The sequence below is a fragment of the Chelmon rostratus genome, chromosome 3 (assembly GCF_017976325.1).
Source record: "Chelmon rostratus isolate fCheRos1 chromosome 3, fCheRos1.pri, whole genome shotgun sequence".
Lineage (NCBI taxonomy): Eukaryota > Metazoa > Chordata > Actinopteri > Chaetodontiformes > Chaetodontidae > Chelmon > Chelmon rostratus.
Genome location: NC_055660.1, coordinates 6,128,096 through 6,150,746, shown reverse-complemented (window position 1 = coordinate 6,150,746; position 22,651 = coordinate 6,128,096). Strand labels below are relative to the sequence as shown.

The following is a 22,651-nucleotide window of genomic DNA, read 5'->3' as shown; positions in this document are numbered from 1 at the left end:
GTCCCCTAACATTTTAAACCTGACGTCTGATTGGAGCTCTAAAATGGTGGGTTTGTGCGTGTGTGGGTGGCAATGTGTGTCTGTGGGTGGGCGGGTGGTCGTGGTGGCGGGCGGGTGTCTAGACACGGACCTCTGCACATGATGGTTTCATAAACAGGCCCTTGCAGCAACATAGTGACACCCCTCAATCACATGAGTACTACAGTGGCGCAGCGGTTACTGTCCTCCTCCTGCTCGCGGTATCACTTCCTCCTCTTCACTGATCCATCTCAGACACCCACATCAGCTCATCTGGCTCCTGTCATGTGACCGGCCCTTTCCACATTAAGATCTTGCTTCACTGATTTGGAGGAGTTGTGCAAAGTTGCGAGCAATTCTGTAATTTTTTTTTTTAAGCAGTGAAAAGTTGAAGTCCCCTCATCTGCTGACGCCACAGGCCTGTCAGTCGCTCCGCTGGTGATACAGGAAATGCTTTGGGGGTAGAGAATATGAACACTTTACGTGCTTTAGGGGGTGTGCGCAGCCTCCTGGACTGTTGTCAGCATGTGTGTGGTGAAGTACCCTGTGCTGATAACACATACACATGCACACTTAAGTAAGCACGGGCCAATCGGAGCCTCGCACAGGTAGTGCTGCTCTCAGGTCAGGTTTCGTGGTGAGTTTCCAGCAGTCAACTGATAACTCTTGAATTCATCGACAGCCTCTCATGCAACAAAGTGGTCAGAGGGTTGTTTGTGATCACTGTTCACACTGAAGATGTAGAAAGTAGTTAATCCATTAATTATTTAACCGAACTACCCAGTAGTGATTTGGTGATTTGCAGGTCAAAAGGGAAGACAGCTAGGTTACTTGCTTACTTGCTTTTTCCAGGGCTTTCAACCACATCTGATGGGTTTGCTCAGTTTGCTCTGCCATGGAACTAAATTTGAAAATGAAATAGGCTGAATTTAGATAAATTTGGTAGATCCACCACAGTTCCGTCTTGATCGTGTTCCAGGTGTGGACAGTTGTGGATTTGCATGCGCACGGCACATGCACATGCACCCTCCCACACATACTGCAGTCTATTCATACGCAGACACACGTGCATGCTAGAAAACATGACGGAGACCTCCTGATGGCAAGAAAAGAGCTTGTTTGTTTGTTGTGTTTGGTTGAACAACATAAAGTTAAAAAAAGACACCGTGTGTGTGTGTGTGTGTGTGTGTGTGTGTGTGTGTATAGTACATACATGCAGTGCATGCTTGTAGTGTGCATGTAGTGCTGCATGTGGACGTCCCCACAGAGGTCTTTAGTCGATTGACCGAAAACTGATCAGCTGCTATTTTCAAAGTTTCTTTCTCGGATGTAAAACTTGTTGCTTTTCTTGGTCCTAACGTCACAGTGAATTGAAGTTTTGTTGCTGTTGTTGGTCTGAAAGCTCAAAGACATTCGATAAAGTCGCTCTGTGCTCCAGGATGCTCTGATGAACATTTTTCATTGTTTTCTGGTGTTTCATAGACGGAACGATTAATTGGCTTCATTTGTGCCTAATAAATTTGCCTGTAAAGTGAGTTTGTTTAGACATCTAAATCTCAAAGTGTTGTTTGGACCTTATTTTCACCCAGATGCCTTTTGACCAGTAGATCTGTGTTTACTGAGAGATGCCTGTCGAGTGTTTATGGGTCTCCTTAAACAGTCATTTCATTTGTTTTGTCATCAGTAAATGGAAACGATTACGTGAAACAAATCGAACAAATCTTCGCCGGTGATTTCCAGGTCGAAAGAAGTCTTGACGTCTGGGCTGAAAGCGGTTGGAAAGTGAGATTTTTGGATGAGAAAATGGAGGAAGGGCCTTCGTCTGAGAATAGTTGAGGATTAATGAACAAGAAATGATAAGGATTGTGTGAACGGATCCAAAGGTTTCTTATGATGTTCAGTGTTTACGTTGAAGCTATAAACAGGAATGATGTAAATTCAGTTTAACTCTGGATCAAACAAAACTTCAGCTCTACTGTGCAGTGAAGTCTGATTTGTGATGTGCAGGTTGAAGGATATTGAGGCAGCGTGTGAATCCCATTCATTTTAAAGCATACATGCCTGCATACAGTATAAAACTTTATCGATCAGTAAGATTTAAAAACACAAAGATGTTTATCTGAAGTGAATCATTAAGCGTTGATTTGGTGATTTACTGGTTAAATGGTTTTTAGTCGTGAAGGTTACATGTAACTTAACATATAAAAAGCTTTTTGTACAGCTTAATGTTATAACTGGACATTATGTTAAAAAAGTCTCAATGTGACTGAGAAGCTAAATGAAAGCATTTTTCTTTGGTTTCCAGTAAAAAGTTTAACAGATTTCATACAGTGGATCACTGAGTACGACGAGGACGGAAATATTTCTTTTTGAATTTGGATAATGAAGACTTAGTTGGCTGCAGACATCTGAAACTGGAGAAATCCTTGGAAAGGAGGAAAAAACATTTACCAGGGTAAAAGTAGTCCGAGGAGTGTTGTTTCAACCGCATTTAAATTGCTCCACCGATCAGCCACCGCATTAAAACCACCTGCCTAGTGCTGTGTCGGTGTCCCTCATGCTGCCACAACAGCTCTGACCCTTCGAGGCAGGGACACGGGACCTCTGTCCTGTGGTGTCTGGCACCAGGGCGTTGGCGGCGAATCCTCTGACTCCTGTGGCTCGCGAGGTGGGGCCTCCGTGGATCTGGCTTGTTCCGGCACGCTCCGCTGATGCTCCATCGGGTAGAGATCTGGGGACTTTGGAGGACAGTTTGACGTCTTTAGCTCTTTATCACGCTCCTCCAACGATTCCTGAGTTTCTGCAGCTCGGCAGGGGAAGGCCACTGCTGTAGGGGAGTGCTGTTGTCATGGGGGGGGGGTGCTCTTTGTCTGTAATGGTGTTTGAGTGGGCGGTGCGTGTGGCATCCACGTGAATGTCAGGACCCAGGGTTCCCCTGCAGAACGTTGCATTGCAATGAGATGATCAATGTTATTCACTTCACCTGCTCCAATCTGTGCTTATGACCTGCGTCACATTAGAGCTGAAAGGATTGATTGATTAGTCCAGGGACACAAAATTAATCGTCAGCTATTTTGAGAATCGATTAATAGTTTCAGTCATTTTTCAAGAAAGATGTGAGGATTTCCAGAGATTTGTTGCTTCCTGTCACCGTAAACTGAGTATGTTGATCGAGCAAAACAAGACATTTGAAGATGTCACCTCCGGCTTTGGGACATTTTATACATTAAACAATTAACTGATTGAGAAATTGAGAAAATAATCGATATAACAGGTGGAAGACAATGGAAAACTAAAAAAACTAAAAAAACAAACAATATATTTATATACCTTATTTTATTTTCCTTAATGCTCCTTTTTGTATTTGGATGAATCTCATCATAAGATCCATTAGCAGCTGTTCTGCCTTTTAAAGACTTCTCATCCATGTTTGCTTAAAGTTGAGATTGGCAGTTCACTCTTGGGACAGCCGTTTCACTCCAGTGTCCATTAGTGGCAGTTCTGGAGCTTCTGATCGAATCACAGCTGCTGTTTCCCAGGTCAACAATATGGTAAGGTGTGCTTGAATGTGTTGTTGCAGGAGGCATTGATTTGGTGACTTGCAGGTCGTGAGGTGTTGAAACAGGGGAAAGGTGTCATTTAAACAGCATTTGAATGAATATTTAAGTTGAAAGTTGAAGTTTAAGTTGAAATAAAGTCATCAAAAACTGAAGAAAGGTTCACGTTTCAACCACATTTAGCCTTGTTCTAACCCAGATGTGTTTTGGCCAACCTTTGGACCATATTTGGTGATATTTGTAATCAAGAAACAGTCAGGATTGTGTCAATGTTGGTGTCTTAAAGTTAACTAGAGGAACAACATGGGTGTCGATGGGTGAGTTCAGTATGAACGGGAGGTGCTCGCACACATGTAAGTCATTAGTGCTTTCTTGTTGTTCTGCAGGAATGTCAGACATCTGGTGCAGACTTGTTCTGACGCGTAGGGCAGATTATTTTCTATGTTTGTGTGTCAAAGGTGTCTTCTGAGCACTGTGGGTGTGTTTGAATACCTGTTCTGCAAGCAAAGGTTCCTCGTCTTTCTTTCGCGCCTTCGGCTTTTCTTTTATTGGCGTTGATTTGTATGTGTGTGCACACCTGTGTGTGTGTGTGTGTGTGTGTCTGATAGCAAAAAGAGGAAGTTACCCCCATGTCACTTCATGCTAAAGAGGGTTCCAGATGTCTGATCAGACCAAGGTCTTTTCTTTTTTCAGCTGTCTTGTCAGATGAGTTGATAGAAAGTTTTTGTTCACATTGAAAACAAATCAAATGATTGTCTTCTGAATGGAAGAGATGCTGAAAAGAAGCATTTAATCAGGAAACTGGTAACTGCTGGTACATTAGGTTTCTACAAAAGCCTCCTGCACAGCAGACATTTTAACTTGTCATAGCAGGAAAAGCACAGGAGTAATCACATTAATGATGGCTCTGTTATATTTCAGTGTCCCAGTAAATCGTGACAGTGAGCCAGAACGCTCAATACAGGAACCCTGAAAGCCATCATTAATGTTGTGACATGTCAAAATGTCTGAATGAAAAAGGCCTGTTGCCTCCAAGTATTATCTTTGGCATCTGTGCAGAAGTCACAAACTTACATATCCTATACTTTACAAAGAGTACAGAGCGTAAAACACCACTTTAGATTTTTTTCAGGCACTTTTAACATCATCCACACGTTTACTGGCCTTTCTAAAAGCAGGATTTTTCCTCCTTCTTGTCCACACAAGCACCGTTTTAAAGAAGAAAAATGTCACAACACATAGCAAGTGCTGTCAGGAGCACGGCAAACCAATAGGCAGCGATATACGACTAACCCTAAAGCCATGCCAGCCAATCAGAAGCCTGAATAGAATCTGTATCATGGAGGACGTTTAAGGTAGAACACGTATAACCTTAAGTGAACTGAAAGCTGTAAGTTTTATCATTCGCCGTCACATGAGACGGCTGCAGGTGTGGCCTTTCTGACTGATATTTGCTCTTATAACTCCACCAAAAGTTGACTGGAGCGAAGCGTTTCTCTCTTGCTGAGGAGGCCTGTGATTTTCACTGATCTCTTCACATCACGCTCCGCTGGCGTCCACCGGGAACGAACATAATCTGCTGCTCAGCGGCGTTACTGCTTGTAACTGCTTGTTTCTCCAGCGCTGTGATGGAAGAAGTATTCAGATCTTTTACTTTGCAGCAGTGCAACAGCATAAACATTAAAAGTCCTGTATAGAGAGTACAAAGAATAAAAGTGCAGAATGCCCCATTTCTGATGAATATATATTATATACTGGATTATAATGATTGATGCATCAGTGTGTTTATTAATGTTGCAGCTGATGAAGGTGGAGCTCATTTTCATTACTTTAAAGACTGCTGGGTACCTTGATTTATAATAATACATCATAATTAACTAGTTAATTTTTATATTAGTACTCTGAATCTGTAAATTAACAAGTAACTTAAGTTATCAAATGAATGTAGTCGAGTAAGTAAGTACAATATATGGCTCCTAAATGTAGTGGAGTAGAAGTATAAAGTAGAAGTACTTCAGAATTGTCCTTGAGTCGAATACTTGGTTAAATGTACGTGTAATTCTACCACTGCCTGAGCTCGACGTGTCGCTGTCATTGATTGGATTAAGGCTGTGCTTGACTTTAACTGTGAGTGATCAGCGGTTGAAGGAGTATCTTTGTATTGATTGGGTGACAGGCTTGCCACTCTAAGATATTGATCATAAGATACGCTGGTGACACGGTGGTTGTGGCTGAGAAAACAAACACTCGTATTTTCGCTTGCTCTTGGCCTTTCCAGCTCTGAAGACGGCAGATTGGATGTTAACGTGTGTGGAAAACAAGGCAGAAGGTTGTGGGAATGAAGATGAAATGAACGAATCACAGCAAGCAGATTGATGTTGAATGAATGAGGCAGTTTTTGGGGTTTAATCTGATTTTAAAGATCTAATTTTTGAAACTCACCAAGTGTATTTCATTTATAAAGATGTGGTGACACACAGAAAGCGTTGAATCAGCTAATGTTGCCTATTTTTACCTGAAATTACCTAAATGAGTGATCAGTCTTCAAAACCGTCAGGCCTGTTCGTACATATTTGTGAGCGATGACGTCACCCGTGTCACCTGAGGGAGACAAACTGCTTCAATTCATCTGAAGTCCATGCAGGATCTCATCTGAACGCTTTCTTCCTCTTTTTGTGGCCTTTTCAGCGCTGATTGCCCTTAACACAAACAGTGCACTCTGCTGGTCAGCGTTGGTTTAGATACAAGAATATGCGACCGTTGGTGTTCTTGCAGTACTTGTGGGGTCGTCGACTGCCGTAACTCCATATGTGTGCTTTGAAGTAGTAGGAAGATAAGTCCTACTTATGTGCCACAGATCAACTCATCAAAGTAGAGATCATGCTGTCAGGTTACCAAACTCTTGTGTGGTAGGTGGCTTGTTCTGTTGGCGGATCGTGTTGGACCTGGAGAAGGACTGTTGCATTTGTGAACAGTGGTTGTGGAATTGAGTATGTGTTGAAGGGAAGAAAGAAATCACCACCTTCTCTTTGGGGAAAAGACTTCTTCACGTATTAACAGCGACATCGTCGTCTGCAAGGAACCTTCAAATCAGCTCACACTATCTTTTTGACTTAACCTGTCTGTCCAACTGGCTGAACCTGCTTGGATATTCCAGTGAAACATAATAATAATAGGCTTGAAGGTGATGCAGGTATTTTATTATTTTCACTCATCTGGCTTGTACACGAAGTTCAAAAATGAGGAACTGTTTTGCTAATAAGTTATAATCCTGTCAACTTAAAAGGTGATGATATGTCAACGTTTTGTTCACAACTTGTTTCTGCTGCCCCCAAGTGGCCAAAAAACTTCAGGTTATTATCGCTGGATTAATTAACTTTAAATGTGCTTCTCTTTCAGTTTCATGTTTTTGTAGCTGTTTGTTCAAAAGTAGAATCAGATACAAACTGTTTTTAGCTCCTTTTAAATTAGCTGGATTTTAGTGTTAACACTGGATTTTATTTGAAAGCAACAGATGGAGGTTTTGCCAACAGTCTGTTGACCCATCTTAAGTTCTTTTTCGCCAAGTGGAAGATACCGTCACTGTTAGAAGTTCCGGAAATTCACCATGTTTTTTGGATTCAGGTTCTTCTTAGCAGGGTCTAAACGATGACATGAATGGGGCGTTAGTCAGACTGTTTAGAGAGCTGTTCGGCGGCAGCGGCTAATCTCTGTGGTTCAGTTTGTTCTGGCTTGTTGTAGCCTGAATGATGATTACGAGTATCTCCGTCTGTGGTCTGTGGACTGGTAATCGTCCAAGATGGAGGGAACTTCCTCGTGCTCCTGTTGATGCGAAACTGTCGGCCCGCTGTCATCCTGGCAGCTCATCGCCGGGATCTTTTTTGGACCGGCCCTGATTTGCTGTTACCGCTGTCAGTCGGATAAAACGGGGCGGTGTGTGTAGACTCGACTGTAGGGCTCAGCCTGGTTGCTAGGCAACAGAGCAAAGACCTCCTCGGCAGGTCACTAGGCCTGTCTTTCAGTCGTGTGTGTGTGTGTGTGTGTGCGTGCACGTGTACGTGTGTGTGCTTGTATGTGCTTAAGTGTGTGTGTGTGTGTGTGTGTGTGAGAGAGTGACAGAGCAGATTTATGAACAAAAAGCTCAAAAGTGTGACCGCATCCTTCACTGTGTTTTCTGTTGCTCCCGTTCTGTTTCTGTCTTTCTGACACACTGCAAACACACAAATGAATTCTCCACCCCCTCACATTGCCTCAAACCCAGCTGTGCCCCATCCCTTCCTGCCCACACACACACACACACACACACAGACACACACACACACACACACACACTGACAGTCTATCTCGGTCTCTCTGTTTGACTTAATTTCTTCTTCATTCTTTCTTTCTCTCTTTGTGTTTCCCTTTGTTTTTGGTCTCTGTCCTCACAGCGTGTCTGTTCATTTGCATTCTTCAGTGCTACAGACCGTGAGTTCAGCCATGCAATACCCCGCTCACCATCTTCACACCAGATGACTGCCGTGTCTGTGGAATCTTTTCACATTTTTGACTGCACCGACCGAAATTTGCAGTGCCGCGCGTGTAGGTCGTCCAGGTGTCCACTGATGTGACCCACCGTCTCTGCTGCACACATAAACAAACACAGGCGCTCTGTTGCTTCGCTGCTAGAAACCTGTGGAAAGTGCAGCCAGTTGCCACAGTGCCTCATGAAAATGTAACGAGAATGTGAATAATTAAGATTAAACCAGAGCGTAATGTCACCCTGTGTGTGTGTGTGTGTGTGTGGGTGTGTGTGTGGTGCGTGTGGTCTTTTCTCTTTTAATTTGAAGTGTGAGGCGTTAATGTCGTCATAATCACGCAGGTTAGTTTGGTCGTATGGTGAAACTGTGCTGTCTTCAATCAGTTTTTGGTTTGTACTGCAAGTCACTGTAGAGTGGAAGTAGTTAAAATCAGCACTGGGTCAGATTTGTATTCAGAAATACACCAACGAGTCTAAAACAGGAAGAGACGACTGATCTGCCATATTGATCTGAAAGCAGCTCTGGTGTTGGTCGTGTTCATGCCTTCAGTTCAGTTTAAAGTTTAAAGTCATGGATTCTACTTTATTCCCACGTGACCCAGAGTGAGACTTATGGATTTGTTCCTTGTGACTCTGACTGATCTGATTTCAACTCAGCTTTGTCTACTAGCAGCTCTGCTCAAAGCCTGCAAACACACCTTCTCCACGCCTGAAGCTTTAATACTCATTTGTACTGCTTTACTAAACCTGCAACTAATCAGCATTTTCATCTCTGATTAATCTGCACTGATTTTTTTTGTTTTTATTTAATGACTTAGTTTCCAAAAAGAACATATTGAAAAATCACAAGACTTAATTAGCTTGTTTTGTCCAACCAACTGCCCCAAATCCCAAGAGATTCAGTTTGCGATCATAGAAGAAAATCAGCAAAATATTCACGCTTCAGTGAATGTTTGATATTCTTGGCTCAGAAAGTTCCCGAAAGCAGAAGATTCAAGATTCAAGATTTCTTTATTGTCATTGAGCATGACATGTCAATGAAATTTGCATTGCAACCCCCATGTTAGAAACAACATAACAAGAAAGATAAGAAATATTCAAAAATAAAATTAAGATACTAGAATAAAATAAACCAACATGCAGTAAAAATATTCCTAAATGCAATGAAAATATACCAGAAATAAAAATATACTGAGACAATAAAAATATACTAAACAATAAACAATAAAATATACCAACAGCAGCTGAAATATACTAAAATGTATATACTGAATGCAGATGGCTGACCATTTAGTTAAGCGTGTGTGTACTTAAATGTAAAGTACACAGAAGGTGCAGGTGGAGGTGACGGTGTAAAAGTGCAGTGTGCAGTGGCTCATAGTTCACAGAAGATGATGCCTTCACATTGCTTGTTTTGTCCAGAACCATGAAAGGACCCAATGCTTTCAGTAAGGAAGCTGGAACAAGAACATGCCTGGTGTCTTTGATTGATAAACGACTGTTCATTTATCAATCATTTAATATTCAAATTTCATAGTAGTTGCTGATTGATTCATTTCCGACTAATCAACTAATTGTTTCAGCTGTGCTTCTTACACAAGTACATGCAAATTGGCATCATTTGCATGTAGTTTCTGCTGGGGCTGTTTGCACGTGTAAACAGGAACTGAGCTGGTTTAGTCTTATTTATTATCTATGAGTGAAATCACTGTAAGGCAGGCATGGACAAACTATTCCGTAAAGGGCCGAGTGGCTGCAGGTTTTCATTCCAACCAAGCAGGAGCACACCAGGCTGGACTCATCTAACCAGCTGATCTCAGTCTTCAGCTGATAATTAGGACATCAACGTGTAAATTAGTGAGTGAGCATCCATCCATCCAGGTCTTAGCTTTGATATCTTTTTGTTGGGGGGATCACAATAAGATATCTGGCAGGTTTTGAGCGCTGTCGCCTCAAAGCTAGAAGGTCCTGGGTTTTTCCCGGCTTCTCTGTGGAATTTGCATGTGCTTGCGTGGGTTTCCTCTGGGGGTCTCTGGTTTCCCCGCTATCAGAACATGCATCTGAGGTCAGTTTGGAGGTGGTCCCCGCGGACCGCACAGTGGCTGCCCACTGCTCCTCAGGCATGGGTCGACTGGAGAGAACAGATTTTATATCACGCTGACTGTGATTGTTCGTGACAATAAAGAATCGTATTGATCGGCTGAGTGTATGCAGGCTTTTCATTTCAGCACAACTTCAAGCAGTCAGATCACCAGGTAGTGAGCCTGCTGCCATTTGGAGCTGCCTCTGTGGGAAGCTTCCTGTGGCAGCTTTAATGTTTATGTGATTAATGTCTTTATGAGATCCCACCATGCGGCGGATAAATATAATCATCTAAACTGAAGAAATCAGACTAAATATAGATGTCGACAGCAAAGAAGGAGCAAACTGCTGAAATCTGAGTAGCCTATTGAGCAATGACTAATGCCACATAATTGACATATTGATTCATCTCTTTGTTGCTACTGTGTCGCCTTTTTTGGCGTTGCAAGGAGGCCTCAGTTAACAATTGCTTTCCCCCCCCTCTCCCTCTACAGTGTGCTGTTTTGTGGTTCATAAGCGCTGTCATGAATTTGTCACCTTTTCCTGTCCGGGGGCCGACAAGGGACCCGCCTCCGATGTAAGTAGAGAAAATGTACGCTCGCACACACACGCACACGCACACACACATAGAAAATATCTGCACAACTTGCTTCATTTAATCTTTTGCTGTTTATTCACTTAATTAGACTTTGAGGAAGCAGATCACTCATGTGTGCACATGGTTAGTGATTGTTTTGCTGCTTTAGCAAGGTCAGCACTGGCTGTTGGTGTTTGTGTACTTCCATGTAGTTCCTGTATTTGCACACACACGTACGCACACACACACACACACACACACACACACACACTCACACACTCACCGATGTAACCTCTTGTCCTCTCTCCTGCTGAGCTGTCAGCCCCAAATCACACTGAGACATGTCAGTAAAGAGACAATGTGCTGCCTGGCTGCCTCAGGTTAATGAGCCAGTATCTCTCTCTTACACACACACACACACACACACACACACACACACACACACACACACACAATATGTGAGTCAGCATGGATCCTGAAGTCATATGACTGATGTTTATTAATCTCTAACTGCTGTCTTTCTTTGTTTTTGTTATATCATCAAAGCTGTTTTCCTATTTTTGAGTATCCTCCATCCTCTCATAGTGGAGTTAGTAGTTAAAGGATTGCTTCACTCAAATAGGAGAAAATGATATGCTTCCATTCACGTCCATTTTATTTGAAGCCATTATTTATGCATAATTTTTGACAATAGATATGTTTCAACTTTATGGCAACAAGGCCAGTTTCCTGTTGCAGCATGACGGTGCCTCTGTGCACAATCCCAGCTCCATAAAGAAAAGGTTTCCCCAGTTTGTTGTGGAACAACTTGACTGGCCTCAGAGAGATCTGAGCCAGGCCTAAACACCCAGCATCAGTGGCCAATCTCACTCATGTACTTACAGGTGAATGAATGGGAGCAAATCCCTGCAGTCAGGTTCCAAGATGTCGTGAAAAGCCTTCCCAGGGGAGTGGATGTTCAGCTGTTTTATTATTGGTTTAGTACCATAATCATTCACGTAGTTCACGAGAGTGATATATTCAATAATCACATGTAGCTGAAATGTTCTGTCCACATACTTTTGGCTATATAATGTATCTCACAACCTGTGCAAAAAAAAATTACCACTACAGGTAAGTAGGAACATGTTCTTTGTAATGTGGGTGAACCGACCCTTTAAATAACGCCTAACAGGACAGATGACAACACGACAACTTGACGAGAAGTCTGAGCAGCACAGAGGCAGGAGCTGCACTGAAACCACCTGGATCACTGTAGTATTGAATTAAAGCGTCTTCTCTCTCCTCGCTGTGCTTCTGCCTCTGCAGGACCCTCGTAGTAAACACAAGTTTAAGGTCCACACTTACTCCAGCCCGACCTTCTGTGACCACTGTGGCTCCCTCCTCTACGGGCTGATTCACCAGGGCATGAAATGTGACCGTACGTACACTAATATCTGTCTGTGTGTGTGACTACAGTGTTTTAGCATGTGGTGAAAATGAAGGCTTGTGCTTTGGGAGTCATAAGCAGAACAATTTCCCTGCTTCTTTTTTTTTTGTCTGTTCTATTTCCAATTTAGTGTGTTTAACGTCATCTTGCTCTTTGCGACTAAAGTAAACTCAAGTCAAAGCTGTCAGTCATGTTTAAAGCGGCTGGACTTGATATTGCCATAGTAACAAAGTATCAATTGACAACGTGAAAACGGCTGAGTTTCAGCTCAGTTTCAGCAGTGAAGCATTTAGCAGCTAAAGAGCCAGATTTGTCAGTCAGGAGTTGGTGGAGACCAAAAATGGAGCAAAGAGAGAATATTAGCCAAAATGGCCAAAAAAAAAAATCAGTTATTGCAGGTTTAGCCGTGTATATTTCAAACTACTCCATCATTTACATTCAGCTCTTTCACATATTGACAAACGTTATAGATTTAGAACTTAAATATTCTCTTTTATAGTGATTTGCCTTTGGACAACATGTGAATTAAACTGTTCCAGTGATCCAAACATCACTACACAGCATGTAACACATTTTTAGTGTGAGAGCTTTCATGCTTTCACTTTCACTTGGCCAAGTGTAAAGGCCATTGGTCAGAAAACAAAGAATTGGCTGCCTAACATTATATTTAACTCAAACATTTACCGGCTTACTTTTACAGTATTCATAATCCACGTACTGCTGGTGATATGTGGGTTGTGGACTGCAGTTCAGCCAAAGCCTGTAAATGGAAAAACACGTTCTCTGAATTTAGATACATCATTTCCAATAATGGACCTGCTCATGAGTCATAATTGAACATATATTATCAGCTTAGCGACAGACAGTGGGAGATACTATCAGCTTCTCGTAACGATAAGCGAGTAGTTTTTACATTCATGCTGTTGCGTCATATTTATTGCTGATCGTTTGCTTATTGTTGGCATCAAAGACATGAACAGGAAGTGGGCTGCATGTCTGCAATGCTTTCTCCAGCCCTGACAAGCATTGCTTCCTCATTTCATCTGTGTGCTTTATTATTTAGTCGCACGATGTAGAGAAAAAGGAAAAGAAAATGGAAGGATGGTCTTGTTCCTCCTGAGTGCACTGAGTAGCTTATTTATCACAATTCACAGAGGTGTTGTTAGATTGTATATTAATCCACGTAAACAAACAGCACATGACGGGAAGCCTTGTGTTCCATGCAAATTTTATTCATATTAACAAATTACTTTTTTTTTTAGACTGCACACTAAATAGTGGAAATGAAGTCATGATCCTGAAATCAACTTGCTTAGGTTGATTATATTTAATTGATTACACATATTCAACATTAACTAGTTTTTTATTAGCATTCATATTAATAGCATGTTGGCTCTTTATGAGTCATTATAAAGCACTTCAAGCACAACAACGTCCTTACTTACTATCAACAAGCGGCAAGTTTCTTCTTAATCTGACTCAGATCCAGTCCCTCCTCGCTTTCTGTCCGCTGGCTTTGACCTGAAAGAGGGCAACAAGTCTCTGTGTTGTTCTGCCACATCAAACACTCGTTTTTTCTGGGTCATCCCTCTTGAGAGAGTGTTAAGTGTTAATGGAAAATGCAGCAGAGTGCAACCAGAGAGCAATGTAAAGATACAGATATGAATGACATGTTCAGTGCACTGACAGATGGAGACATTAAACACAGTGATCAAAAGAAGTCATTATGGAATAGAAAACATGCAGACAGCAAACGATTACCCACTCACTCGCCACCTCTGCACCACCTGTGGAGTGGAGTAAAATGTGGAGCATTGTGCATCAGAGCAGTCTGACATCTAGTGGACAAACTGGGAAATTACATAAAGAGTGCAGAGGCATCTTTTTTGATCACCATTAAGAAATACAGTATCTGTTTTCTGTTTGCCTGTGTAGCTGTATCCAATGCAGATTAATATAAGATTTAATTGATCACCTACCTTCACTGTGTAAATTAATTTGCATTTAAGTGTAAATTTTACTACACGGAATGCCCTTTATAAACAAACATATGGACCGTGTACCAGTAAGGATCAGTGCAGGGAGGGACTTATTTACACTCTGTAAGGCAGACTTTCCTCAGGCCAACATTAACCCCGATGATATCACTGAGGTTATTCTTCAAACTGAACTTGGGAAGTGTAAAAGACGTGTGTTTATGAGGCAGGGAGGGTTGCATTATAGGAATGGTAGGATCCAGTATTTTTGGGACCTTGAGTCCAGATATCTCAGTCTTTAGTTTTCAGTCAGTCTCTTGTGAGCCCCCCAAATTTATGAAGGAGCAAACAAGCAATCAAAGCCTTTAATCTGGTCATATAGTCCCGAAAGCACTGTGATGGTACATTGTATATATTTGTGATTTATATATAAATATAAATGAAATTAACTGTGTGTGTGTGTGTGTGTGTGTGTTCAGACTGTATGATGAACATCCACAAGCGGTGTGTCGCCAACGTGCCGAGTCTGTGTGGGACAGATCACACCGAGAGGAGAGGACGCATCCAGATCTCTGCGCAGATCACTGAGGACACGCTCACCGTCACCAGTGAGTGCACTCTCCTCCTGTCTGCCTCCTCATCCTCACTTCACACACACACACACACTGAGTGCCTCTGAAACCTCTCTATCAGCCAAAGACTAAAACTGGAAAGTCCATTAGCCGATCAATGATCCAACGATTGACCCACATCGCCACTGGGACATGCATCCACGTGCCAGCTCTCTCTCTCTCAGACAGCTGTGGATTGATTATGGAACAGAAACTAAACTGTTGTTAAGTGTTGTCAAATGTAGCCAGAGTTATTTAGGGCAGGCCAGAACGGGACAGACACTTACAGGTCCACATCCTACCGTCCTCTGGAAAGGACAAACTCCAGACTTCAACACTGAACAGTCTAAAAGTGTGTATTATCTTGGGATGTTTTCTTCTCCTCCTCACACTTTTTTTTTTCAAACCATGTCCTCTTGCAGTAAAAGAGGCCAAGAACCTGGTACCCATGGACCCCAACGGCCTGTCAGACCCCTACGTCAAGCTCAAGCTGGTCCCAGATCCCAAGAGTGAGAGCAAGCAGAAGACCAAGACCATCAAATGTTGCCTCAACCCCACCTGGAATGAGAGCTTCACCTTGTGAGACATCTCCAATTCTGTACCACATCTCAGACGAGTTCAGAGGCTTCACACACCTGATCAACAAACTTATGTTTGGCATTGTTGGATTTTTGGTTTCCAGTTACTCTTTTGGCCCCATTTTCAGTCACAAAAGCACGATGCTAACTGGAGCTCATGCAAGTGACCCTGTCCCCATTCTTTCTTTCTCCTGTTTTTGCTTCTAGCTATTCTGGGTTGCTGTGACTGCTAGAAAGGCTCAAGCATGAAAAGTGTTATTTGCTGAGTTGTTTACCAGTTTGAATACAGAGAGATATGAGAGAACGTGGATTTGAAGTCTAATTGTGATCTTGCTTTTGATTTTAACTGATTTGAAGAACATCCCTCATCTGATCTTGCATCTGACAGTTGTCTCCTTCTTCTTTAATTTCTCAGCAGCCTAAAAGAAAGTGACAAGGACCGCCGTCTGTCAGTGGAGGTCTGGGACTGGGATTTGACTAGCAGGAACGACTTCATGGGATCCCTGTCCTTTGGGATCTCAGAGCTACAGAAACAAGGGGTGGATGGATGGTGAGATGTCAAGATGAGGAGAGGAGATGGTGGATAATTGGGAAGATTACACAGGTGTAGACTGAAATGACAAAGGCGGGGGGACCAGGGGTGTGAATATTTCAGGGATTTGTCACAGTCTGGTAATAATCCTGTTTTTTATCTGACATTGCTGTGTTTTTATTCTGGGGTTCAGGTTTAAGCTGCTGTCCCAGGAGGAAGGAGAATACTTTAATGTTCCTGTCCAGCCGGATGGAGAGGACGGTAACGAGGAGCTGCGACAAAAATTTGAGGTGAGAAGCACAAAATGACGACAGCTTAGTTTATGCTGTTTTTTTGAGGTTTATTTATTCTAACCACATCATGTTGTTTTCCTGTTGTTCCTCACCCCGCAGAGGGCGAGGGTGGGTCCAGGTAAGCCCACAGACTCTTCTTCCTCCTCCACGGTGTGCAAGTATGACAGCAACGGCAATCAGGACCGGGTCAAGCTCTCGGACTTCAACTTCATCATGGTTTTGGGCAAGGGCAGCTTCGGCAAGGTGATGCACATTCATAGATTTTTTTTATGAGAAATGGGAGAGAGCAGCCGTAAGACAAAGTTAAATCACGCCAAAGCTCATTTCTTTCCTTTTCGCTGACTCCCTTCAGGTGATGCTGGCTGAGAGGAAGGGCACAGACGAGCTGTACGCCATTAAAATCCTGAAGAAGGACGTGGTGATCCAGGACGATGATGTGGAGTGCACCATGGTGGAGAAGAGAGTCCTCGCTCTGTCTGGGAAACCCCCTTTCCTCACTCAGCTGCACTCCTGTTTCCAAACCATGGTACTGCACAGCATGCTGCATGAGCACATGCAGAAACATGACAGCACACAACGTCTCCTCTCCCTCCTTACCTCTTTGCCTTTGTCTTTTAGGACCGCCTGTATTTCGTCATGGAGTACATAAATGGAGGAGACCTCATGTACCAGATCCAACAGGTCGGCAAGTTCAAGGAGCCTCACGCTGTGTGAGTACATTCAATCACACACAGAACAGCTGAGTACTGGGGCGTTTCATGCACTGATAGCAATATTAGCCAAACCTGCTGCTCCTTTTATCTTCTTACTGGTGATTTAACTTTTTCTACCCTGCTTCTCTGTGCTCTGTCAGTTGTGGTGATGTCTGTGCCCTTGGATTATTTTGGGCTGATGTGATTGCAAAAAAAATGGTGAAAGATGTCGTAATTCAGTATGAGAGTGATTGATTGATTGAAATTCTTCGTTGATCATTAACATATAAGTGGCCCCTGTGGCCAGAGATGCCCCAGATACAGAAATCATCAAAGGATAAAAAAAACAATAAAGCCCAAAGGCTTACTTCTATTGTGGGCCTTATTTGGGGAGGTTGGGAGTGGAAGGTGTTGCATTATGAAAAGGCCCAAGAACAAAACAAAATGTACAACGATGTCAATCCATAAACGTTCCAATATACAGCTAAAGTGCTGTTTTTCTTGTTACTCATGTTGGTGATAACAGTGCAGATATTTTTTTTAGTATTCAAGATGCTAAAATTGAAATTCACCAATAGCTTTTCTTTCATTCATCCACCCTTAACACACATCATACTGTGCGTCCTCATCGATACAGACATACAGATACAGTTAAAAGCTGTTTTTATGCCTGTATTTTAGGTTCTATGCTGCAGAGATTGCCATTGGACTCTTCTTCCTTCACTCCAAAGGCATCGTATATCGGTGAGTCAGTTAGTGAATCAGCTCGAGGCTGAATGTGCAGTTTACAACCATTACAGAATGCATGCGTAAGTAATATGTGCGCGTGCGTGTTTTCAGGGATCTGAAACTGGACAACGTGATGCTGGACTCTGAAGGCCACATAAAGATAGCCGACTTTGGCATGTGCAAAGAAAATATGTTCGACGGAATTACCACAAAGACTTTTTGTGGAACACCAGACTACATCGCTCCAGAGGTGTGTTTACATGTTGTGTTTTTAAAGACCTTTTTAACTCGTGAATAGGACTCATGACCCATCGTCTCTTGTAGATCATAGCCTATCAGCCTTATGGGAAGTCTGTAGACTGGTGGGCCTTTGGAGTGCTGCTCTATGAAATGCTTGCTGGACAGGTTTGTGTGCTTTACTTTTTCAATTTTGACCACCCAATTGTGACAAGAACTGAAAGTGATGACGCAAATGATGACACATGTTTGTACCCATACAGCCGCCTTTTGACGGGGAGGATGAAGATGAGCTGTTCCAGTCGATCATGGAGCATCATGTCTCGTACCCTAAATCCATGTCCAAAGAAGCTGTTGCTATCTGCAAGGGGGTGAGGTCACATGCTCAAATGCACATACAGACAGGGACTCTGTCCTAGTCTGACCCCTAAACTTTCTCTTTGTCCACTTTGAACACCTGAGAGTGCACCCACATCAAGGGCTCTTAGTTTGGAGTCAAAGTGCAAAAGAATAACTCCAACACTGAGGCTACACCTGAACTGATGAATCAATCTCCACTACCCCTAACTAAAGTTAATTAAGTGCCAGATGATGGAGGAAACACCATGAATTTAAGGTCCATCTTGCTGCAACATTTTGGAAAAGCACATAAACCTGTAGTTGCACTTTCTACGTAAATTTAGGTTGGTAAACTAAATAAATTGGGTTTATTGTCCAGCTTTAACTGAGATTACCTGCTTGTTTCCCTCCCTCCACCTTGATCTGTGAGTGTGACTTCATCCAGAGTGTAGTCAAGCCAAACTGTAGTCAAGGGCTTATGTGCAGGTATCGGACAAAGGGCCACAGACACACAGACATTTCCAAACTTCTCTCACCTTATACATCTGTGTGTGATTTTTAGCTCATGACCAAGCACCCAGGTAAGCGCCTGGGCTGTGGTCCAGAGGGGGAGAGAGACATCAAGGAGCACGCCTTCTTCCGCTATATAGACTGGGAAAAACTGGAGAATAAAGAGGTCCAGCCGCCTTTCAAACCTAAAGCTGTGAGTATACTACACACACTCACCTGAGCACCTGCCACCTGAACTTCACTGCTTACCTTAGAATTTAGTCAGAAAGGAAATGACATACTTAGTCAAACTTTCAAGGTAAGTTATAGAAAGGATTAGATGGCTCATTCCCCGAACCCAACCATCACCTGCCATTGTTCACTACTCTGACAAATGCAGACCTGAGATTTGTGAGTGTAGTCACCAATGATGAAGCTGAGATGTCACTGGCTCACATACGGACCAATGGAAATCCACAGTTTCGGCTGTGAGTGATTTGATTGGTTGATGCCATGTTTTAGTTGTACTTCTCTTTTTTCTCTTTGTCGTTTGTTGTTGTCCTTTTTTTCTTCACATCCCTCATCGAACTCACTCCATCCTCCCCCCATCTCTCTCTCTCTCCATCTCTCTATCCTCTCCACGGCAGTGTGGGCGTGATGCGGAGAACTTTGATCGCTTTTTCACGCGCCACCCCCCAACGCTGACCCCCCCAGATCAGGAGCTTATAGCCAACCTGGACCAGGAAGAATTCCAAGGCTTCTCATTTGTTAACCCTGAGTACCCTCACACAATTCACTGACCATGCCACATATCACTGGGCTGCACTAGTAATCCCCCACACCTCGTAAACATGCAGTTAAAAAAATAAATAAATAAAAATGAAAAATCATGATGTCATATCCAGGCTACATTCGGCAGCAGGGTGAAATAAAGGAATAGTCCAAGATTTTGGGAAATACACTTATTTTCTTTTTTTTAGCATTAGATGAGAAGATTGCTATCAATCTCATGTTTGTGCATAAAGTGCAAAGCTGGAGCCTGAAGGCAATTAGCCTAGCTTAGCTTACAGACTAGAAGCAAAGGGAAACTGCTAGCCTGGCTCTCTCCATAAAAGATACTCCTACTTGCATGACTCAACACGTTGTATGTAGTTTGTCTAATCAGTACACAAGCAGGGACATAAAAGAGTTAAACCATAAAAACCTAAAAAAAACATGAGATTCTCTGGGAACCACAACAACCTGCAAGGCAAGACAGAGACAGTATACTACTTATTGCTAGCGTTGCTAGCTTGTCCTCTAGTAGCGTAAGAAGCTTATCAACAGTGGCGCACATAAAACAACTGCCCATGAAAAGTAAAACTGTCCACAGCAAAGGGAAAATTCTGTTAAGCTTGTTAATCAACCTCTTTATTTTTTCTGTTTCACAAAGCAGCAGCCTACCTTATCACTGTGATTTGAATGTACTCAAGAAAAAAAGAAAAATTCCCATCATCCTCAGCTGTATTTTGGGCTGTTGTTATTTAAAAATGTTAGCACGCTAACAGGTTACACTAAGATAGTGAACATGGTCAACATTATACCTGCTAAGCATTAGCATGGCAACATTGTCATTTTCAGCATGTTAGCATGCTGACGTTAGCATTTAGCTCAGAGCACCACTGTGCCTACGTACAGCCTCACAGAGCCACTAGTGTGTCTGTAGATTCTTAGTCTTGTTGTCAGATTTTTTGTCTTTTAATGTGAGGGTCTCTTGCCCAGCAAAATACTTTCACCACCTCAGAGCTCCCACAGCTAAAGTAGTCAGCCAAGAGTAAGCATGCTAACAGATTAGCTCACCAGCAGTAGTCTAGTTTGGCTACCCCAATCGGTCACATGACCCTCGCCTTGTAGGTTATTGCGATCGCTTGAATCATTTTTTTTACATTTCTCTTTATTAACCAAATATAAAAGATAAAATGTCTTAATTGGTCAACTTAAATTCTGCTGCATTTTTTTGAAGAGAGCCATGCTAGCCGTTTCCCCTGGCTTCCAGTCTTTATGCTAAGCTAAGCTAATCGCCTCCTGGCTCCAGCTCTGTATCTAATGTACAGACATAAGAGTGTTATCAATCCTCTCATCTAACTCTCAGAAAGAAATCGAATACGTGTGTTCTCTCAAAATCACAAACTATTTCTTTAAATAACGTTCAGATGGAAATGCAGAAGTGTGCTCAAATGCTAATAATCAGGAGAAATAACCAGATATTCATGTGTCAAGTTGCCAGTAGGAGACTAGTCTTGTTTCCAGCGGTGACGCTGTTTTCAGTTTACTTTGGTTTAGCATGTCATGTTACGCTGCTGCTCTCATATCAGCTCTACTGGCTGTATTTCTATCTTTAGTGCAGAAATGTTGCTCCTGAATGCTGCCCGGCTGCTCACACCAGTAGGTTCATGTTGGTGTCCGACCTCAGGGCCGGCCTGAACCTACCCTGTCTCTGTGTCACCCTCCCTGTAATTGCATATTGACTATGACGACCTATCAGTAATATTGATAAGTGTACTATGATCACATATTGGTAATCATACGTTGTAAGTGAAAAATTACCAATTGCTTTGCTATGATTGTTTGAATACTAATCAGTTTCCTAATGTTGACTTTACTTTTGTCTATAGGACCAAATACTTCTACACTTTCTGTTCAGTCAGTGTTGTGGTGAGCTTATCTGAAAGTTTTCGCTGATTTCATTTTTAGCCAGTCAGAGGATAGAAGTCTTTATACGTACACGCAGAGTGTAAGTCTCCGTCAGCTTAGTGGTTTTTGACTGAGATTCATTACTGAAAACATTCACCACATTACACTGTGTTTTTAACCACAGAGGGCATATCTTCTTAGCTTGCAAACAACTATTTTTGGAGGATTTTACATAGGACGGAGCCCCGTCGAGTCTCGTGAAGCTGGTAGTTTTGTTAGCTTATAAAAACAGGATGTCCAAAAGTGCCAAAATAGAGTTCAGAATCACGAGGATGTGGAAAGATATTGTCCTCAATAACTGTGATGAAGGGCAGCCATCTTGTGCCATTTTGCAGTACCTGTATAATTATTAGAATATGCATTATAGCTTATCTGTTCTCCAACAATACAATACCCTTGGAAAGTCATTTTCTTGTATAAAATGAATTGTCTGAGAAGACGTGTGTTTCATTGTAAGGCAGGTTGTATTATCCTTTTGTAACTGTGTAACGATGCAGGTTAGTAACAATGTGTCAAATCTTGTTCTTTGAGCTAGTATCAAAAAGGGAGGCGGCAGCATGGTGACATTGCAGATGTGTTCCTGTTATACAAAGATGTTCGCTGGTAAAAACGCTGATTCTGCCAGGGGTTACAAGGCGAGCACTTATTGTGAGGATGCAATGGTGACAGATCAACGGTGACATAATGAGAAATATGACAGAGAAAAAAACATATATATCGAGTTCTATATCAGAGAGATATTTGGATAAATTGTTCTGGATGAGAGAGATGCTTCTGTGGATTGTGTAATTGTCCTGTTTGACTGGAAACTGATAATATACTCACTGGTGCCTACCAGACTCCCTCTGCTGTGTCTGCCTTGTTACTGCTGCTACACCCAAAATGGTACCACTTTAAAAAAGTTCAACATGTTGGGACATACGTTTGTTTGGTTTCAAGTTGAAAGTTCAGTTTCACCCTCATATCTGAAAGCTGAGGTAAGGCCATGAGACGGCTAGCTTATCTTAGCTTATCTTAGCATAAAAACTGGAGATAGGAGGGAAAAAGCAAGCTGTCCAAAGGTAGAAAAGAAAATCCACCTACCAGCACCTGTAAAGCTCACTAGTTAGGACAGTATGTCTGATCTGTTTCATTTGTTCAAAAAGAAGCATAAAACAAAAGGTTATATTTGCTGGACTATTGGCAAGAAAGCCAATACATGCATTTTCTAAAATATAAGTGGTATATAAGCAAGAGCCTTAAAAACACACTACAATGCAG

At 42.3% G+C, this 22,651-nt stretch overlaps 1 protein-coding gene across 3 annotated transcripts in view; it reads left to right on the top strand.

Moving 5' to 3' along the window:
- LOC121604689 (protein kinase C beta type-like) overlaps nucleotides 1-22,651 on the top strand; it is a 29,065-nt gene that overhangs the window by 1,407 nt on the left and 5,007 nt on the right. The window contains exons 3-17 of one of the 3 annotated variants that reach the window (XM_041934263.1): nucleotides 10,671-10,768; nucleotides 12,062-12,173; nucleotides 14,638-14,766; nucleotides 15,192-15,348; nucleotides 15,763-15,897; nucleotides 16,073-16,169; nucleotides 16,272-16,415; nucleotides 16,525-16,698; nucleotides 16,791-16,882; nucleotides 17,546-17,608; nucleotides 17,705-17,843; nucleotides 17,918-17,998; nucleotides 18,094-18,201; nucleotides 18,732-18,872; nucleotides 19,306-22,230. In XM_041934263.1, the coding sequence (XP_041790197.1) occupies nucleotides 10,671-10,768; nucleotides 12,062-12,173; nucleotides 14,638-14,766; nucleotides 15,192-15,348; nucleotides 15,763-15,897; nucleotides 16,073-16,169; nucleotides 16,272-16,415; nucleotides 16,525-16,698; nucleotides 16,791-16,882; nucleotides 17,546-17,608; nucleotides 17,705-17,843; nucleotides 17,918-17,998; nucleotides 18,094-18,201; nucleotides 18,732-18,872; nucleotides 19,306-19,458 (1,823 nt within the window). In that variant the 3' untranslated portion in view covers nucleotides 19,459-22,230. Of the gene's footprint in view, nucleotides 1-10,670; nucleotides 10,769-12,061; nucleotides 12,174-14,637; nucleotides 14,767-15,191; nucleotides 15,349-15,762; nucleotides 15,898-16,072; nucleotides 16,170-16,271; nucleotides 16,416-16,524; nucleotides 16,699-16,790; nucleotides 16,883-17,545; nucleotides 17,609-17,704; nucleotides 17,844-17,917; nucleotides 17,999-18,093; nucleotides 18,202-18,731; nucleotides 18,873-19,305; nucleotides 22,231-22,651 lie in introns of those variants that run through there. The other 2 variants (XM_041934264.1, XM_041934265.1) reach the window with 2 other exon arrangements.